Source organism: Cervus elaphus, chromosome X, assembly GCF_910594005.1.
Source record: "Cervus elaphus chromosome X, mCerEla1.1, whole genome shotgun sequence".
In the NCBI taxonomy this organism is placed as follows: domain Eukaryota; kingdom Metazoa; phylum Chordata; class Mammalia; order Artiodactyla; family Cervidae; genus Cervus; species Cervus elaphus.
In genome coordinates, this window is record NC_057848.1 from 56,576,620 (window position 1) to 56,594,420 (window position 17,801).

The 17,801-nt window shown below is 37.4% G+C and overlaps 1 protein-coding gene across 2 annotated transcripts in view; it reads left to right on the forward strand.

Annotated features, from left to right (window-relative positions):
* The window catches only part of PHF6 (PHD finger protein 6), a 56,365-nt gene that overhangs the window by 20,970 nt on the left and 17,594 nt on the right, over positions 1-17,801 (forward strand). Inside the window, exons 6-9 of one of the 2 annotated variants that reach the window (XM_043895515.1) lie at positions 6,903-7,072; positions 7,234-7,377; positions 12,808-12,912; positions 15,426-15,559. In XM_043895515.1, the coding sequence (XP_043751450.1) occupies positions 6,903-7,072; positions 7,234-7,377; positions 12,808-12,912; positions 15,426-15,559 (553 nt within the window). The remainder of the gene's footprint in view (positions 1-6,902; positions 7,073-7,233; positions 7,378-12,807; positions 12,913-15,425; positions 15,560-17,801) is intronic. The other variant, XM_043895516.1, reaches the window with a different exon arrangement.

A 17,801-nucleotide genomic window follows, 5' to 3' on the forward strand; every position in this document is an offset into this window, starting at 1 on the left:
TCTGTACCATCTTCCATACTTTTGCCTTTTCCAGAATGTTGTATACTTGGAATCATACAATATGTAGCCTTTTCAGATTGTTTTCTTTGACTTAGTTGGCCTTTGCGGGGAGGGGGATTAGTTGTTAATGCTTACAAGAAAGGATTCAATGGACAAGAAGAGGTTGAAGGTACAAGGAGGAGGATTGAGTGCACAGGGGGAACAATTGCCCTGTGATAAGGAGAACCTTTCCACTGTAATAGGAGAGGAGGAAGATAGGTGGTTCCTATTAGGTCTGTTTGTGAGGGAAAGTGTAGGGAGATGGGTGAGGGTTGGCAGTTGAAGGAGAGAGTTTTGAAATACTAGTTGTGAAGACCGGGGGAGAAAGTTTACCTAAAGAAATTTAAAGTTTACAGACCTTATTGGAACAGTTGAGGTTAGTAACCCTGAATTTATAAAATGATTAAAAAAGGTTGTGTGACATTTCCTCCAGCAATTCGGGATCCTGGGTGTAGCACAGAGAAAGTGACTAGTTGCTTCATTCAGAATCAGGATTTTTGGCAACCCACTCCCAGTATTCTTGGCTGGAAAATCCCATCGACGGAGGAGCCTGGTAGGCTACAGTCCATGGGGTCACAAAGAGTCAGACCGACTGAGCGACTTCACTTTCTTTATACCAACAGATAAATCATACTGGATGAAATGAATGGCAATTTAATTTCTGATTAGCTCCTTAAAAAAAAAAGAATCAGGATTTTTTCCAAGTGAGTTCAACAAAGAAGTAAAGGGATAGGAAGTTTAGAATATTAGCTAGAGAGAAATAAACTGACAGGAATTAATAGACTGGAGGTCCTGGTAAGACTGAAGAACAATGAGAATGAAACTACTTAGGAAAGCAATCATCTGTGGTCCCACGGTTATGAGGCAGTGATTTCAGAGATAGAATCCTTTTAGGTGATTATGAGGTATCTGGGTGTGATTATAGGGATTAGGTGGTTGATGGAGGACATTAGTGAAGATTAAGGAGCTGAATGACTACATGTTGCTTGGATTGTCCATGTGGACAGTGAAATCACCCAGGATGATGGCAATTTCCAATCTTTGTTACTTTTATTCAGTGGAAATTTAGGGAGATCTTAATGTGGTATCAAGGTCTTTAAAAGCCTTTTAAATTTAGGTGCATAGAATAGATTTACTAAGTACTAGAAAGGCAGCTCTCCTCTCATCCTTGTCCTTGTTTCTCAGTTTCCAAATTTTTTCGCTGAAGGCAACATCTAGGATCAGTTTCTTTTTTGTCCTTCAAGAGCATTAATATGCATACATTAAGCATATGTATAGCTATCAGTTTTCTACCTTGCAGGAGCATATGAAAATGTTTATTTCCTTGATAGTCGGTGTTAATACTTCTATAGCATATAGTCACTCACTGACACGTGTCTGTCCCAGCTCTGCTCTTCCCCAGCTTTGTGATCTTGGGCAAAATAATTTTAACTTTTCTGAATTTACTTTTCTTATCTGTAAAATGGGGGATGGGGATGATGACTGACATAACCTCATGGGGCTGTTTTGAGACTCAAATGAAATAATGCATGTAAACTGCATAGCACATCTGGCATAGTAAAAACTCAAATGTTAGGTCTTATATTTTGGGTATTTGCATTTATATATTAAATGGAAAAGGGCAAGATGTAGAGCAGTATGCTTGGATTTGCATATGCATAGAAAATAACAGCTGACATTTATTGAGAGTGTCTATGTGCCAGGCCCTGTTCTAGATTAAGTATCTTAACTTTTTTAATTCAAGAACCCTCTGAGGTAGGTCTCAGGTCCAAGGACATCTGTGACAACAGATCCAGGATTCAAAACCAAGCTCTCTACCCTTGAGATTGAGAAAAGAAGCCCTAACAGTAGTACCTTGAGAAGGGAGGGAGCGAATATGAAGAAAGGGAAGCAAGAAAATTAGGTCAAGAGCTGGGAGTGCAGAGCAGTTGGAATTGGAAGGTGGAAAGGAAGATTTTCCCTTCTTTCATGCAGATAATTTTTTACAATTATTATTAAAAATGATAACTTTAAAAAATGTTAAAGTATTCTCACAGTTTTGAATAGGAAAAAAACCAGTAAGCAACCATGAAAAATTTAAACAAAGGTGCTGTGACTAGCTTCCTACTCACATTTTCATGTGCAAATAATTTTCAGAATAAATTCCCCAAAATAATATTGCTGGGGTCAAAAGGTTTAATCTTTTTAAGGTTCTCAATCCACACTGCCATGCTACTTTCTAGAAAGATTGTGCTAGATTATATTCCCATCAGCAGTGGCTGACTTTACCCCCTCCTTTCACCACGTTGTATGTTATGAATTCTTGTAAATGCAAAGGTAGTATACTGCCCATTGTTAAAAAAAATTTAAATAGTACAATAGTACTATTAAAGTAATTCAGAAAGCCCCCTCTACACCCCAGAATCACACTCTTTGAGTAACTACTAATAATGGTTTGTATATCTTCTCAGAACCTTTCTTACATACATACAGTCTTACATATGTATCCATATATGCACTATTCATAATACAATGGCATCATAGTATATATATATAGGTGATGTTGTGCAACTTGTTTTTTTCTTTCTGTGATATATCAGATACCCTTCTCTGTCTGCATACAGATCAACCTCATTCTTTTTAATAGTTGTGTTATATCCCATAGAATAAATAGAACTGTAATTTACTTATAGATTTCTCTACTTTAAAAAATCACCTTGGGACTTCCCTGATGCTCCAGTGGTTGAGACTCTGTGCTCCCAATGCAAGGGCCCTGGGTTTGATCCCTGGTGAGGGAACTAGATCCCACATTCTGCAACTAAGACCCAGTACAACCAAATAAATACAAACTGTTTTAAAAACTCACCTATATCTATTTTTTCCACATACAAATAAAACTGCATTGATCTTCCCTATACATATATGCTTATGTACTTACGCAAGTGATTCTATAGGATAAAATCTTAGAAATGGGGATAGCAGGTGAGAGTCTATGCATTTAACATTGGAAATAAGTACTATAATATGTATCAACGTTGTATGAGAGTTTCCAGTTCCCTATACCTCTGCTGGATATTATCAGCCTTGTAACTTTTACCCATCTGATTATCTCATTTAATTTCCATTTCTTTTCTCACTAATAAGGTTGTGCTTCTGCCCATTTTTTTGGTCATTTATATTTCTTCTGTGAACTGTCAGTTCTATCTTTTACATGTTTTTCTTTCTAGGTTTATCTTTTCAAAATTGATTTGAAGTGCTCTCTGTAAAGTATAGATATTAATTCCCTGCCACTAAATGGCTTCTTAGGTGTCCTAACCCTAAAATTCTCTTCCATTTTCTTCTATTACATTTATAGTTTGTTATTTTACTAGATTTTTTGGCTCCATCTCTAATTTTTTAATATGGTAGGAGAATAGAAATCTCAGTGTTTAGAAAATAGGTAGCCATTTGTGCCGTTATATCTCTCCCCAACTCAATTGAAATGAGTTCACCATTATCATACTCTGATTTCCCATATCCATATGAGTTAGTTTTCACCCTAGCTTTCTCTTCTGCTGATATGTGTCTATTCCTATGCCAGTGTTTTTAAGTACTGTTGCTTTATGGTATATTTTGATATCTTTTTAAAAAAGATAGTATTATACATTTACTGTTCCAGAAAACTGGGGAATCACCTTAAGTTCTGTCTTTTCACAACATTTCATTAAATAAGGTTAGCAAGAACTGATACCATTCTAATCTTGATCCGGTTCATCCAGAAGCATCATTTATCTCAGTGTAGTTGTGGGGTTTCTTTTATGTTTGTATTTCTAGCCCATTTCTTGTTGGATTTATTGTTTTTATAAATAAAGATTGCTATTTTGATAGGTGAAAATGATATATCACTTAATTTACACTTTGAATCTAGAGAAGTCAAATTTTCTCAAAGTATATTTAACTATTTATGTTCTTTGAATTATTTGATCACATTTTATTTTGATCATATTTTTCTGTTAGGTTCTTAATCTTTTATGAGCTTATCAGATCATAAAGATACTAATCCTTTGTCATAAGTACAGAAGACATTTTTCCAGTTTATTGTTTGCCTTTTAAATTTATCACATATTTTTTTACTTTCAGAAGTTTATGAGTCTAATATAGTTAAATTTTGTCAATCTTTTGTGATTTTTTTTTACTATTGCTATTAAAGTCCACTGAAATTTTATACTGAATTATGATTTCATATTTAGGACAGACAGATATGCCATGTAGAAAGCTAGACATGTTGGCCTGATAATGAAATCAGTTAAGTAATTTCTTTATAGGTATTTAACAATGTAGTGTTACTATAGTGCTAATGATTTTTGTTTTCATTGTAAATGACAGAATATTATGTATTTTACATATATGATATAGTATGTACCAGGATGATTGAAACATTTGGTTATGATATTTCATTTTAATTTTTGGTACATACAAGTAAGTCTAATAGCTTTAATGAAATTGTGTCTTAAGAATTCTCAGATTAAATGTTTTAAAGAGAGGAGGTGGTGTGTTCTGATGTTAAATTTGCTATAGTGTTAAGATTAGAATATATCTTTAATTGACTTGTCTGTCTTAAGTTATCCAGATTTTTGCCTGTAAAACTCTCCCCCTCCCCTTTTTCTTCTCTCAGATTCTACCATAGTTAGGTGAAGTTACATTGATAGAAGTTTTAGTAACTGTTTTGCAAATGATCTAATGCTCTCAGTTCCTGGAGTTTATATGTGCAGGTACACTACTTAAATAACCCTTTTCTTATCATAATGAATACGCTTTTCTTGCTTTAAAAAAACCCCTTAAATATTTATTAGGAAAGATCAGCATCTGAGAATAGGAGTTAATAACGCTTTCTCATGGAGAAATTAGTCTATGGAATTATAGTCAATAATTTATGGGAAAAGAAAAATCAAAATAGGTATTAGAACTGTACCTAAAACTTTCTGTAGTTTGACTCTAAGACTGAATATTTGGCTTTTATATCTTTTCAATACTAAATACATTGTCTTATATACTGTATGCCCTCGATGAATAAAATATTTGTGATGAATAACCAAATGAAACACCTCTATTAATGGTACAAATTCTTCTAAAATTTCTGGGAAGTACAGTTCTTAAACTTCTACATTAATTTTGTTTAATCCATTAAAGTATGTACAGACAGCCTGCAACATAGCTTTCCTACCACTTACGTTAGAAATTCCTTTTGTACTTTGGAAGTGAAAGTGTTAGTCGCTCAGTCGTGTCTGACTCTTGTGATCCCATGGACTGTAGCATGCCAGGGTCCTCTGTCCAGGCAAGAATGCTGGAGTGGGTTGCCATTTCCTTCTTCAAGGGATCTTCCTAATCCGGGAATTGAACCTGGGTCTCCTGTATCGTCTGCATTGCAAGCAGATTCTTGACCATCTGAGAGCCACCAGGGCTTAATATTTGTTTACTTGATCAGTTGGTTAGCTCATTTGTAAATGACTTCTTTGTTGAATTAGGTCTTTTGATTTTCATGTTAGTTTAAAGAGCTATCTATAACAGTGCTGTCCAATAGAACTTTTCTGCTATGATAGAAACATTCTGTATCTGTGATGTCCAGTAAAGACTCATCTTACTGCATGTGACTAATAAATACTTAAATGTGATCAGTCAGACTGAGAAACTGATGGTTTAATCTTATTTAATTATAAATGACTTAAATTTTTAAAAATGCATGTTGCCAGTGGCTGCTATATTGGACAGCACAGATATACCATGGGCTTTCCAGGTGGCGCAGTGGTAAAGAATCCACCTGCCAATGGAGGAGACACAGGTTCAATCCCTGGATTGAGAAGATGCCCTGGAGTAGGTGACTGAGCTCCCCTGGTAGCTCAGTCAGTAAAGAATCTGCTGTAGTACAGGAGACCCAGGTTTGATACCGGGGTTAGGAAGATCCCCTGGAAAAGGAAATGACAAACCACTCCAGTATTCTTGTCTGGAAAATTCCAAGGACAGAGGAGACTGGCAGGCTACAGTCCATGGGGTCACAAAGAGTCAGACATGACTGAGGGACTGAGCACACATGCATGTTATATCTACTTTATTTTCATTTAGTTTTCTGAGTTATGGTAAGTTTATTTTTTGGGTAATTTTTCTGATTTCACCAATAGTGTGAGGGAAAACTCTTTGAAACCTATGGTTAAAAAAACAAAAACAAAAACAACACAAGATCTAATTCTTTTTTAAAAAAATTATTTATTTTATTATTATTATTATTTTGGCTGCACTGAGTCTTTGTTGCTTTGCATGGGCTTTCCTTAGTTGTGGCAAGCAGGGCCTATACTCTGGTTGTGGTGTGTGGGCTTCTCACTGTAATGGCTTCTCTTGTGGAGCACAGGCTCTAGAGTGTGTAGGCTTCAGTATTTGCGGCTCATGGGCTCTAAATTGTGGGCTCAGTAGCTGTGGCTCATGGTCTTACTTGCTTCATGGCATGTGGAATCTTCTTAGACCAGAGATCAAACCTGTATCCCCTGCATTGGCAGGCGATTCCTATCCACTGCACCGCAAAGGAAGTCCAACAAAATCTAACTCTAAAATTTCCCTTATTAGTATTTGGAAATGTTTACTGAATTATGTGCACAGTCAGGATCACAAAACTCATTTGCATAGAATTATAAATTTGATGGAAATAATTAATATACAATGCTTGTAATAAAACTATTTTTTTGTATTTGATTTTCATTGCATTTGTATGAAATGTTAGGTATCAAACATACCACAGACCATTTCTCCTCATATCCTGAGGTGATATTCTGAGGAGAAACGTATGTTCTAAGGACCCAAGAACTAGCTCATTTTAAGATTGGTTCATGTGAATAAAGTTTTTGTTCATTTTTAAGCAGCTGATTTAGAAGAAAGTTTTAATGAACATGAACTGGAGCCTTCATCACCTAAAAGTAAAAAGAAAAGCCGCAAAGGAAGGCCACGAAAAACTAATTTTAAAGGACTGTCAGAAGATACCAGGTCCACATCCTCCCATGGAACAGATGAAATGGAAAGTAGTTCCTATGTAAGTAGAAAAATGTTGGATTCTTACTTTTGTGGCAACATGAGTATACCTGTGTTTATAGGTAAAGTTAATCATTTGAAGTGTTAACTAAGCTTGAGGTACTAGTAGCATATTTTTTTATGGATTTTTTTCAATTTTTTCTTTTTCTTTCACATTTGCAGAGAGATCGGTCTCCACATAGAAGCAGCCCTAGTGACACCAGGCCTAAATGTGGATTTTGTCATGTAGGGGAGGAAGAAAATGAAGCAAGAGGAAAACTGCATATATTCAATGCCAAGAAGGCAGCTGCACATTATAAGTGCATGGTAAGTATGGTTCTTTTTATATGCTTTTAAATCCAAGTTTTGGAAAGGCATTTAGCTAGTAACCAAATATAGAACTTCCCTCCACAGTATTGGTGTTTTAGAATTAGGAATAGCATATCCTATATTCCCAAATCTTTTTTAAAAGTATAATTGACTTACAATATTATATGTTTCAGACATACACCATAGCAATTCATTGTTTTTATATATTACAAAAGGATCACAATAAGATTAGTTACCATGTATCATACAAAGTTACTACAGTATTACTGACTAGGTCTCCTATGCTGTACATTATATCCCCAGTTCAGTTGCTCAGTCATCTCCGACTCTTTGTGACCCATAGACTGCAGCATGCCAGGCCTCCCTGTCTATCACTGACTCCTGGAGTTTACTCAGACTCATGTCCATTGAGTCAGTGATGCCATCCAACCATCTCATCCTCTGTCATCCCCTTCTCCTCCTGCATTCAATCTTCCCCAGCATCAAGTTCTTTTCAAATGAGTCAGTTCTTTGCATCAATGGCCAAAGTTTTGGAATTTCAGCTTCAACATCAGTCCTTCCAATGAATATTCAGGACTGATCTCCTTTAGGATGGACTGGTTGGATCTCCTTGCAGTCTGAGGGATTCTCAAGAGTCTTCTCCAACACCACAGTTCAAAAGCATCAGTTCTTTGGCGCTCAGCTTTCTTTATAGTCCAAACTTCACATCCACACATGACTACTGGAAAAACCATAGCTAGATGGACCTTTGCTGGCAAAGTAATGTCTCTGCTTTTTAATATGCTCTCTAGGTTGGTCAAAACTTTTCTTCCAAGGAGTAAGCGTCTTTTAATTTCATGGCTGCAGTCACCATCTGCACTGATTTTGGAGCCCCAGAAAATAAAATCACTCACTATTTCCATTGCTTCCCCATCTATTTGCCATGAAGTGATGGGACCAGATGCCATGATCTTAGTTTTATGAATGTTGAGTTTTGAGCCAACTTTTTCACTCTCTTCTTTGACTTTCATCAAGAGGCTCTTTAGTTCTTCTTCGCTTTCTGCCATAAGGGTGGTGTCATCTGCATATCTGAGGTTATTGATATTACTCCCCATAATCTTGATTCCAGTTTGTGCTTCCTCCAGCCCATGATGTACTTCTCATGATGTACTCTGCATATAAGTTGAATAAGCAGGGTGACAATATACAGCCTTGACGTACTTCTTTACCCATTTGGAACCAGTCTCTTGTACCATGTCCAGTTCTAACTGTTGCTTCCTAACTTGCATACAGATTTCTCAGGATGCAGGTCAGGTGGTCTGGTATTCCCATCTCTTTCAGAATTTTCCAGTTTGTTGTAAGCCACACAATCAAAGGCTTTGGCATAGTCAATAAAGCAGTAGTACATGTTTTTCTGGAACTCTCTTGCTTTTTCGATGATACAAGGGATGTTGGCAATTTGATCTATGGTTCCTCTGCCTTTTGTAAATCCAGCTTGAACATCTGGAAGTTCATGGTTCACATATTGCTGAAGCCTGGCTTGGAGAGTTTTGAGCATTACTTTCCTAGTGTGTGAGATGAGTGCAGTTGTGCGGTAGTTTGAGCATTCTTTGGCATTGCCTTTCTTTGGGATTGGAATGAAAATTGACGTTTTCCATTCCTGCTGAGTTTTCCAAATTTGCTGGCATATTGAGTGCAGCACTTTCACAAAATCATCTTTTAGGATTTGAAATAGCTGAACTGGAATTCTGTCACCTCCACTAGCTTTGTTTGTAGTGATGCTTCCTAAAACCCACTTGACTTCACATTTCAGGATGTCTGGATGTTGGTGAGTGATTGCACCATCGTGATTATCTGGGTTGTAAAGATCTTTTTTGTATAGTTCTTCAGTGTATTCTTGCCACCTCTTCTTAATATCTTCTGCTTCTGTTAGGTCCTTATCATTTCTGTCCTTTATTGTGCCCATCTTTTCAAGAAATGTTCCCTTGGTATCTCTAATTTTCTTGAAGAGATCTCTAGTCTTTCCCATTCTATTTCCTCTATTCCTTTGCATTGATTGCTGAGGAAGGCTTTCTTATCTCTCCTTGCTATTCTTGGGAACTCTGCATTCAGATGGGTATATCTTTCCTTTTCTCCTTTGCTTTTCGCTTCTCTTCTTTTCACAGCTATTTGTAAGGCCTCCTCAGACAGCCATTTTGCCTTTTTGCATTTCTTTTTCTTGGGGATGGTCTTGATCCCTGCCTCCTGTACAGTGTTGTGAACCTCCGTCCATAGTTCTTCAGGCATTCTGTCTATCAGATCTAATCCCTTGAATCTATTTCTCACTTCTACTGTATAGTCATAAGGGATTTGATTTAGGTCATACCTGAATGGTCTAGTGGTTTTCCCCACTTTCTTCATTTTAAGTCTGAATTTGGCAATAAGGAGTTCATGATCTGAGCCACAGTCAGCTTGCAATCTTGTTTTTGCTGACTATATAGAGCTTCTCCATCTTGGCTGCAAAGAATATAATCAGTCTGATTTCAGTGTTGACCATCTGGTGATGTCCATGTGTAGAGTCTTCTCTTGTGTTGTTGGAAGAGGGTGTTTGCTATGACCAATGTGTTCTCTTGGCAGAACTCTATTAGCCTTTTCCCTGCTTCATTCTGTACTCCAAGGTCAAATTTGACTGTTACTCCAGGTATTTCTTGACTTCCTACTTTGGCATTCTGGTCCCTTATAATAAAAAGGACATTTTTTGGGGGGGGTGTTAGTTCTAGAAGGTCTTGTAGGTCTTCATAGAACTGTTCAACTTCAGCTTCTTCAGTATTACTGGTCGGGGCATAGACTTGGATTACTGTGACATTGAATGGTTTGCCTTGGAAGTGAACAGAGATCATTCTGTCATTTTTGAGATTGCATCCAAGTATTGCATTTCAGACTCTTTTGTTGACTATGATGGCTACGCCATTTCTTGTAAGGGATTCCTGCCCACAGTAGTAGATATAATGGTCATCTGAGTTAAATTCACCCATTCTAATCCATTTTAGTTCACTGATTCCTAAAATGTTGATGTTAACTCTTGTCATCTGCTGTTTGACCACCTCCATTTTGCCTTGATTCAGGGACCTAAGATTCCAGGTTCCCCTGCAATATTGCCCTTTACAGCATTGAACCTTGCTTCTATCCCCAGTCACATCCACAACTGGGTGTTGTTTTTGCTGTGGCTCCATCTCTTCATTCTTTCTGGAGTTACTTCTCCAGTGATCTCCAGTAGCATTTTGGGCACCTACCGACCTGGGGAGTTCATCTTTCAGTGTCCTATCTTTTTGCCTTTTCATACTGTTCATGGGGTTCTCAAGGCAAGAATACCTTGCCTTGGTTTGCCATTCCCTTCTCTAGTGGACAACGTTTTGTCAGAACTCTCCCTCATGACCCATCCATTTTGGGTCGCCCTACACGGCATGGCTCATTTTTCATTGAGTTAGCCAAGGCTGTGGTCCACGTGATCAGATTGGTTAGTTTTCTGTGATTGTTTTCAGTCTGTCTGCCCTCTGATAGAGAAGGATAAGAAGCTTATGGAAGCTTCCTGATGGGAGAGACTGACTGAGGGGAAAACTAGGTCTTGTCCTGATGGGTGGGGCCATGCTCAGTAAATCTTTAATCCAATTTTCTGTTAATGGGTTGGGCTGTGTTCCCTCCCTGTTATTTAGTTCCTTAGTTAGTTAGTTCAGTTGCTCAGTCTGTCCGACTCTTTGCCACCCCATGAACCGCAGCACACCAGGCCTCCCTGTCCATCACAAACTCCCAGAGTTCACTCAAACTCATGCCCATCAAGTCGGTGATGCCATCAAGCCATCTCATCCTCTTGTCGTCCCCTTCTCCTCCTGCCCCCAATCCCTCCCAGCATCAGGGTCTTTTCCAATGAGTCAACTCTTCGCATGAGGTGGCCAAAGTATTGGAGTTTCAGCTTCAGCATCAGTCCCTCCAATGAACACCCAGGACCTATCTCCTTCAGGCCAAACTATGGTGGAGGTACTGAAGATAATGGCGACCTCCTTCAAAATGTCCCATGCACACACTGCTACACCCCAAAACCTGAAGTATGCCTCTGCCAAGACTCCTGGACACTCACAGCCAAGTCTGGGTCAGTCTCTTGTGGGGTCACTGCTCCTTTCTCCTGGGTCCTGGTGCACAAGGTTCTGCTTGTGCCCTCCAGGAGTCTGTTTCCCCAGTCCTCTGTAATTCTGGCAGCTCTATGGTGGGGTTAATGGCGGCCTCTTCCAAGAAGGCTTATGCCATACCCAGGTCTGCTGCACCTAAAGCCCCTGCCCCTGCAGCAGTCCACTGCTGACCTGTACCTCCACAGGAGACACTCAAACACAGTTCTATCTCAGTCTCTGTGGGTCTCTGGGTCCTGGTGCCCACAAAGTTTGTTTGAGCCCTCTGAGCGTCTCTTTTAGATTATGTTCTATAATCCCATATCTTCATAAACTCTAGATTTTAAAATATATAGTGTTTATGATTTTAGTGGGATTTAAAGTAATCCTGATTGTAGTTACTATGTTCCAGATAATCTATAATTAACAGTCTTAGAACTAAAAACATCACCTTTATAAACTTGTCTTGGAAGCTATGTTTAGACTCCACTATAACCTGGTAAAAATCTCTCTTATACTTCTTACACTGTATTGCAGTTATTCATTTATGAGTCTTAATTCCTTGAGGGTAAAAACTATATCTTATCTTTGCATCCTTAGATACAGGTCTGACATATAGTATATGTAAGCATATTTGAAATAGGTTGTATTGAAATACTCATCCCATTGATGATTAGGTTCTAAAAATTATATTATTTATAGAATTCCCTAGTGGTCCAGTGGTTGGGACTCTACACTTTCACTGCTAAGGGGCTGGGTTCAATCCCTGGTTAGGGAAGGAAGATCCGACAAGTCATGTGACATGGCCAAAATTTTTTTTTAAATTATATTACTTATTTCAGGAGTTCTTAATCAGAGACGCATATCAAATTTACCTGGGGAGGTTTTTCCAAAATATATATCCCTAGAGTAGATCCCAAACATGTCTAGTTTGAAAAGAAAATCTCTGGGTGATTCTGATCTGTATCTGTGGTTGAAATTTGTCATTTGAAACTATTTTTTTAAACTTTGTGGAAATGTAAAATAGTTGAGATGACAGGATGACACTGCTGAACTCTTCTTGTTTAATGAAGCATTTAATATTGTTTCTATACTGGCAGCATTAGTTTTATTCAATTGTTCTTATTTTGAGTTACATTTTAATCAGACATGTGGATAGATTAAAAAAAAAATTGAGTCAGTACTTGATTAAGGAAAAGTCATCTTTCTCAGGATATTAAAATAATATAACACGTTCTTGCACACATTGTTTAATTTTTTTCCCACAAGGATTCTGAATATTACATGTTTTTGCATTTTTCTTCTCTAGTTATTTTCTTCTGGTACCGTTCAGCTTACCACGACTTCAAGGGCAGAATTTGGAGATTTTGATATTAAAACTGTACTTCAGGAGATTAAACGAGGCAAAAGAATGGTCTGTGCTTTTATGTTTATGCTATGCAACGTTACTCTTCTGACTTTGTGCTTTAAATTTAGAACACATCTTAAATTCATGCAGTCTCCAAAAATTTTAATATAAAGTAGTTCGTGTGTTAAAGCAAAGTATATATTTGACTCATTTGTAATATAATAAAGGATGCTGATGTTACTGAAAGTTATTCTTCTTTCTATGTAACTTCATTACTTAAGAGAATTATATGGAGATTTATATTTCAGGGTATTTTGAGAGTCTTTTATTTATTTTTTTTTTGAGAGTCTTTTAATAAAATAAATGAAGATGTGAATGTGACACACCTTATTAAGTTTAAAATGTTAAATTGTTTTAAGTTCGCTTTTAAGAAAAATTTCATGACCCCAATAGAGTATTGAGAACCTCCCCATGTTGTTATTCATTCTTTTTTTTTTTTCTTTTTTTTTTAAATAAAAGGAATAGATTTTTTTCAGAGCTTTCTGTTTAAAGTTCACATACATAGTTGTCTCTTAATATGTTTATCATAGCTTTAAAGTTTCCTTTATAAAATGTGCCTAAGTCTCATGTTTTTAAACATACTGAATTACTAATAAATAGCTTTAAGAAATATTGGCATCTTTATTTGATCACTTACTCCTTTACAGTTTATGAATATTATAAAATGTCCTAGGAATGCAAAATATTTAAGACAGCAGTTGTCTCTAGAAATGATTTTATTTAAAAAAATTTTTTTGTGAAAATTTTCAAACATCAAAATTAGAAAGACTAGTAACACACATCTATCCATCACCTTGACTCATCAGTTATCAAGAATTTGCGGCACTCGTTTCATCTATGCCTTTTATTCTTGTTGCTTCAAGTATTTTAAAGCAGAACTGAGACTTCATATCATTTCACCTCTACATATTTCAGTATGTATCTCTTAAAAGTTGGGCATTTTCTTACCTAACCACAATGTTATTACAACTTACAAATTAACAGTGAGTCTTCAGTATCATTTAATACCTAGTTTGTATTTGTATTTCCCCAGTTGTCTTAAAGCTATCTTTTTAAAGTTGGCTTGTGTGAATCAGAGGAGGTTCACACATTACATTTGGTTGTTACATATCCCTTAAGTAATTTAGGGCACTTCGTCCTCCCTGTCTTTATTGTTTCTGTTTTGTTGTATGCCATTGACTTGTTGAAGAAAATGAATTAATTGTCCTATAGAACATCCCACATGTTTTATTTGTCTGTTTGCTTTTTCACAATGCCATTTAACTTGTCCCTCTATCTGCCAGATTTTCTTTTAAAGCGGAAGTTAGATGTAAAAAACTGATTAGATTCAGTTTTCAACATTTTGGGGGGTAAACTCTTCACAGGTGGGACTATATCATCCATATTTTATCACATCAGACAGGTCATAATGTCTGATCCTTGGATTTAGGTGGTGAATCAATCTCTCCATTGTGAAGTTCCCTTTCGATCTGTTTCAGACATTGCTGATCTTTGTCTGAATTGATTAGAAATGACTTTTTCTCTGTGGAACTGCATTTTTGGAGGTATAAAGATTATTGATATCATCTGTTCCATTTAAATCCAGTTCATTTTCTTGATACTTTGATTATTCTTTTAAAAAAGGAAACTCCTTTAAAACAGAATGTGGAGTCCTAAAAAAAATTAAAGGGGAAAACAATCACATTATGTTGAGCAATGTTGTTACGTCATATATCTGAAGTCAAATAGGTGACTAGGATAACAATTCAGTTCTCTTGATCAGCTTGCTTACTTCTACATTGTTGACTGTTAGTGTCAGCACTAACCTAGCATTTTCCCATGTGTGCTCCAAAGGAAATCACTCTATCAAGATGCTCTCCCACTGCTCCAAAATTAAAAGGGCATCTGGAATTCAATAAACTTGGAAACTGTTTACTGTACCCTCCTTCTTGGAGGAAAGGCTGTCAGAAGTTCTGCAATCAAGTAATCTGTTTAAAACTAGCATTTCTCAAACTTCTTTGACTATGAAAGTCTTTTGCCAACAATCACCTTAAGTCTTACAAGAATTTCAGCCCCTTAGTCCCTTTCTGCCCTTTTGCCTACTTGGTAGCAATCCCTCTCTGGGGGGGCATTGCTTTCCTATCTTCTCATTCTTCCCCCTGGTCATAATAAGAAAGGGATTGATTGCAGGGAAGAGAAGCCAACCACTAAAATATAGAATATATTTTTTATGTGTGTTTACCAGTATTAAGGAGTGTTCCCTTTGTGTTTCAATATCAGATTGCTGATGGTTAGTAGAGTTAAATAATGGAAACATCAGGGGTGACTACATACTAGAAAGTCAAAGTATGAATTAGATTGCAACATTATTTAATATATATGCTATGCTATAAGTTCAGTGCACTCTCCTTCAATAGAAAAACTGGCTGTTTTCTTTGTAACATGGAATGTCTTGCTGAAATATGGCTAAAATAGAAAAACTAAGATTGCATAAACTTAGAAATACTGCTTATAATTATTCTTTCTCTCCCCCTAAACAGAAATGTACACTTTGCAGTCAGCCCGGTGCTACTATTGGATGTGAAATAAAAGCCTGTGTTAAGACTTACCATTACCACTGTGGAGTACAAGACAAAGCTAAATACATTGAAAATATGTCACGAGGAATTTACAAGTAAGAGAACAACAATTGTCCATTTTCCTAAACTTGTCAGTAAGTAACTGCCCTTAAATAGATGACATTAATTTACTTGCTCACTCTTCTTAGGTGATGTTTAGCCAAGTATAGAATACTGAGGACTCTGTATTACAGAGTACCGCAATGGCATTTTCCTCTGCCTAGACATCGCTGGATTAGCATTTGTTTATCCAGTGTTTGTTATGCTTCTTATGTGCCTGGCATTGGGCTAGGAGCTGGGCATAGAACAGTGATCAAAATGGACACAGACTGTGTCTTCATGGAAGCTCACAATCTAGTGGGAGAAACATATCAATCAAATGGCCACATAAATAACTATACAATCACAAACTTCATAAATGGTATAAAACATTGGTCCTCAACTTTTTTGGCACCAGGTTTCCGGTTCCGAACCAGAAGACAATTTTCCCATGGACTGGGAGTAGGGGTGGGGGAATGGTTTCAGGATGATTCAAGCCCATTACATTTATCGTGCTAATGATAATCTTTATTTGCAGCCACTCCCCAACAATAGCATCACCACCTCATCTCCACCTCCAACCATCAGGCATTAGATTCTCATAAGGAGTGTGCAACCTAGATCCCTTGCACGTGCAGTTCACAGTAGAGTTCACCCTTCTATGAGAATTCAGTGCCGCCACTGATCTGACAGGAGGCGGAGCTCAGGCGGTAATGCAAGCGATGGGGAGCAGCTGTAAATACTGATGAAGCTTGGTTTCCTCATTCACCTCTCACCTCCTGCTGTGCGGCCTGGTTCCTCACAGGCCATGGACTGGTACTGGTGGGGGTTGGGACCCCTGATGTAAAAGTTCTGTTACAAAGTGCTGTGACAGCATATAACAAGGAAGAGCTAACCTAGTCTGTAGTGGAGGAGTGTCTAGGAATATCCTTAAGGAAATAGTGCTTGAGCTGAGATATGAAAGACAAAATGGATGTGGATGTTGGGAAGGTATTCTAGGCAGAGAAAACAGCGTGTGCAAGGCCCTAAGATGGTACACAAGCCAGGGTGCAAATGGTGGGCAGGGGGTTGGTAGGAGGCTACTGCTGAAAGTCCAGGTGAGAATTGCTGGTAGATTAGAATAGTAGTTGTGAAGATAGAAGTCTAAACGTACTCTTGGAAGACTGATGAAAGAGTAAGGTTTGGAGATTTGGAATTACATGTTACCTTCATTTTTTATGGTCTTCTCCTTACCTTGTGCTGCATTGGGCTAGTGGTATCAATATGAATCTATAATGGTTCCCATTGTTTAATCAAATGGAGAGTAAGTTGATAGGGATCCTTGAATATTTATTTGGTTTGTCTTTGCAAGTTGTAAAGGACTTCTTTGGTCTCACATTCCCAGTGTGCAATAAACCAGTGACCCAGAGTCAACTAATTCATGGACAGAGCAGTTTGTGTCAGCAGTCACCAAGCCATTTGGGTGACTGCATGAGGTGCTAATGCTGTATTATAAACTTGGCCAAACTTTGCTTAATAATAAAGGCACATGTTTTTCTAATGAATTCTATCAAGGCTTTAAGGAACAGATAATTCCAATGTTATTTTTAAAAGTCGAGCACGTAGCAAAAAATGGAAAACTTCTTGATTCATTCTGTAACACTTGCATAGTTGTGACACTAAACCTGACAAAGATACCATTTAACAACAGAAATTTAAAAACTAGAGACTGATCTTACTTTTATAAATATATGTACCAAAATCCAAAATAAAATATTAGAAAATCAAATCCAGGGCTGTAGTCTAACAATTTCAAGATTATTCAAAATTAGGAATGTGACCCATTATAATTAATAAAGAAAAATCCTAGTGCTTTCCTAGTGGAAACTGGAAAGGCATTTGATATCATTCAACATCCATTTCTGAATTTTAAAGTAAGGTAGCAAAAGTACTCTTGGTTGTAAGCTAGGAGTGTTAAGAGGGAAAAACAGCTGCTTTGGCATTTACTTTAAAGGACCATGGTTCTTAACCAGAACTGAGCCTTCAGTTCTGGAGGTAGAGAGCCCTCTTTAAAAATGGTCATGCCTGGGCCCTATCCTCACAGTAGGTTGAGGCCCAAACCATTTATTTTATGACTTGCCAAGTGATTCTCAAGTTCATCTCTAATTGAGAACCACTCAAAGGCAATGGCACCCCACTCCAGTACTCTTGGCCTGGAAAATCCCATGGGCAGAGGGACCTGGTGGGCTGCCGTCGATGGGGTGGCAACAAGTCGGACAC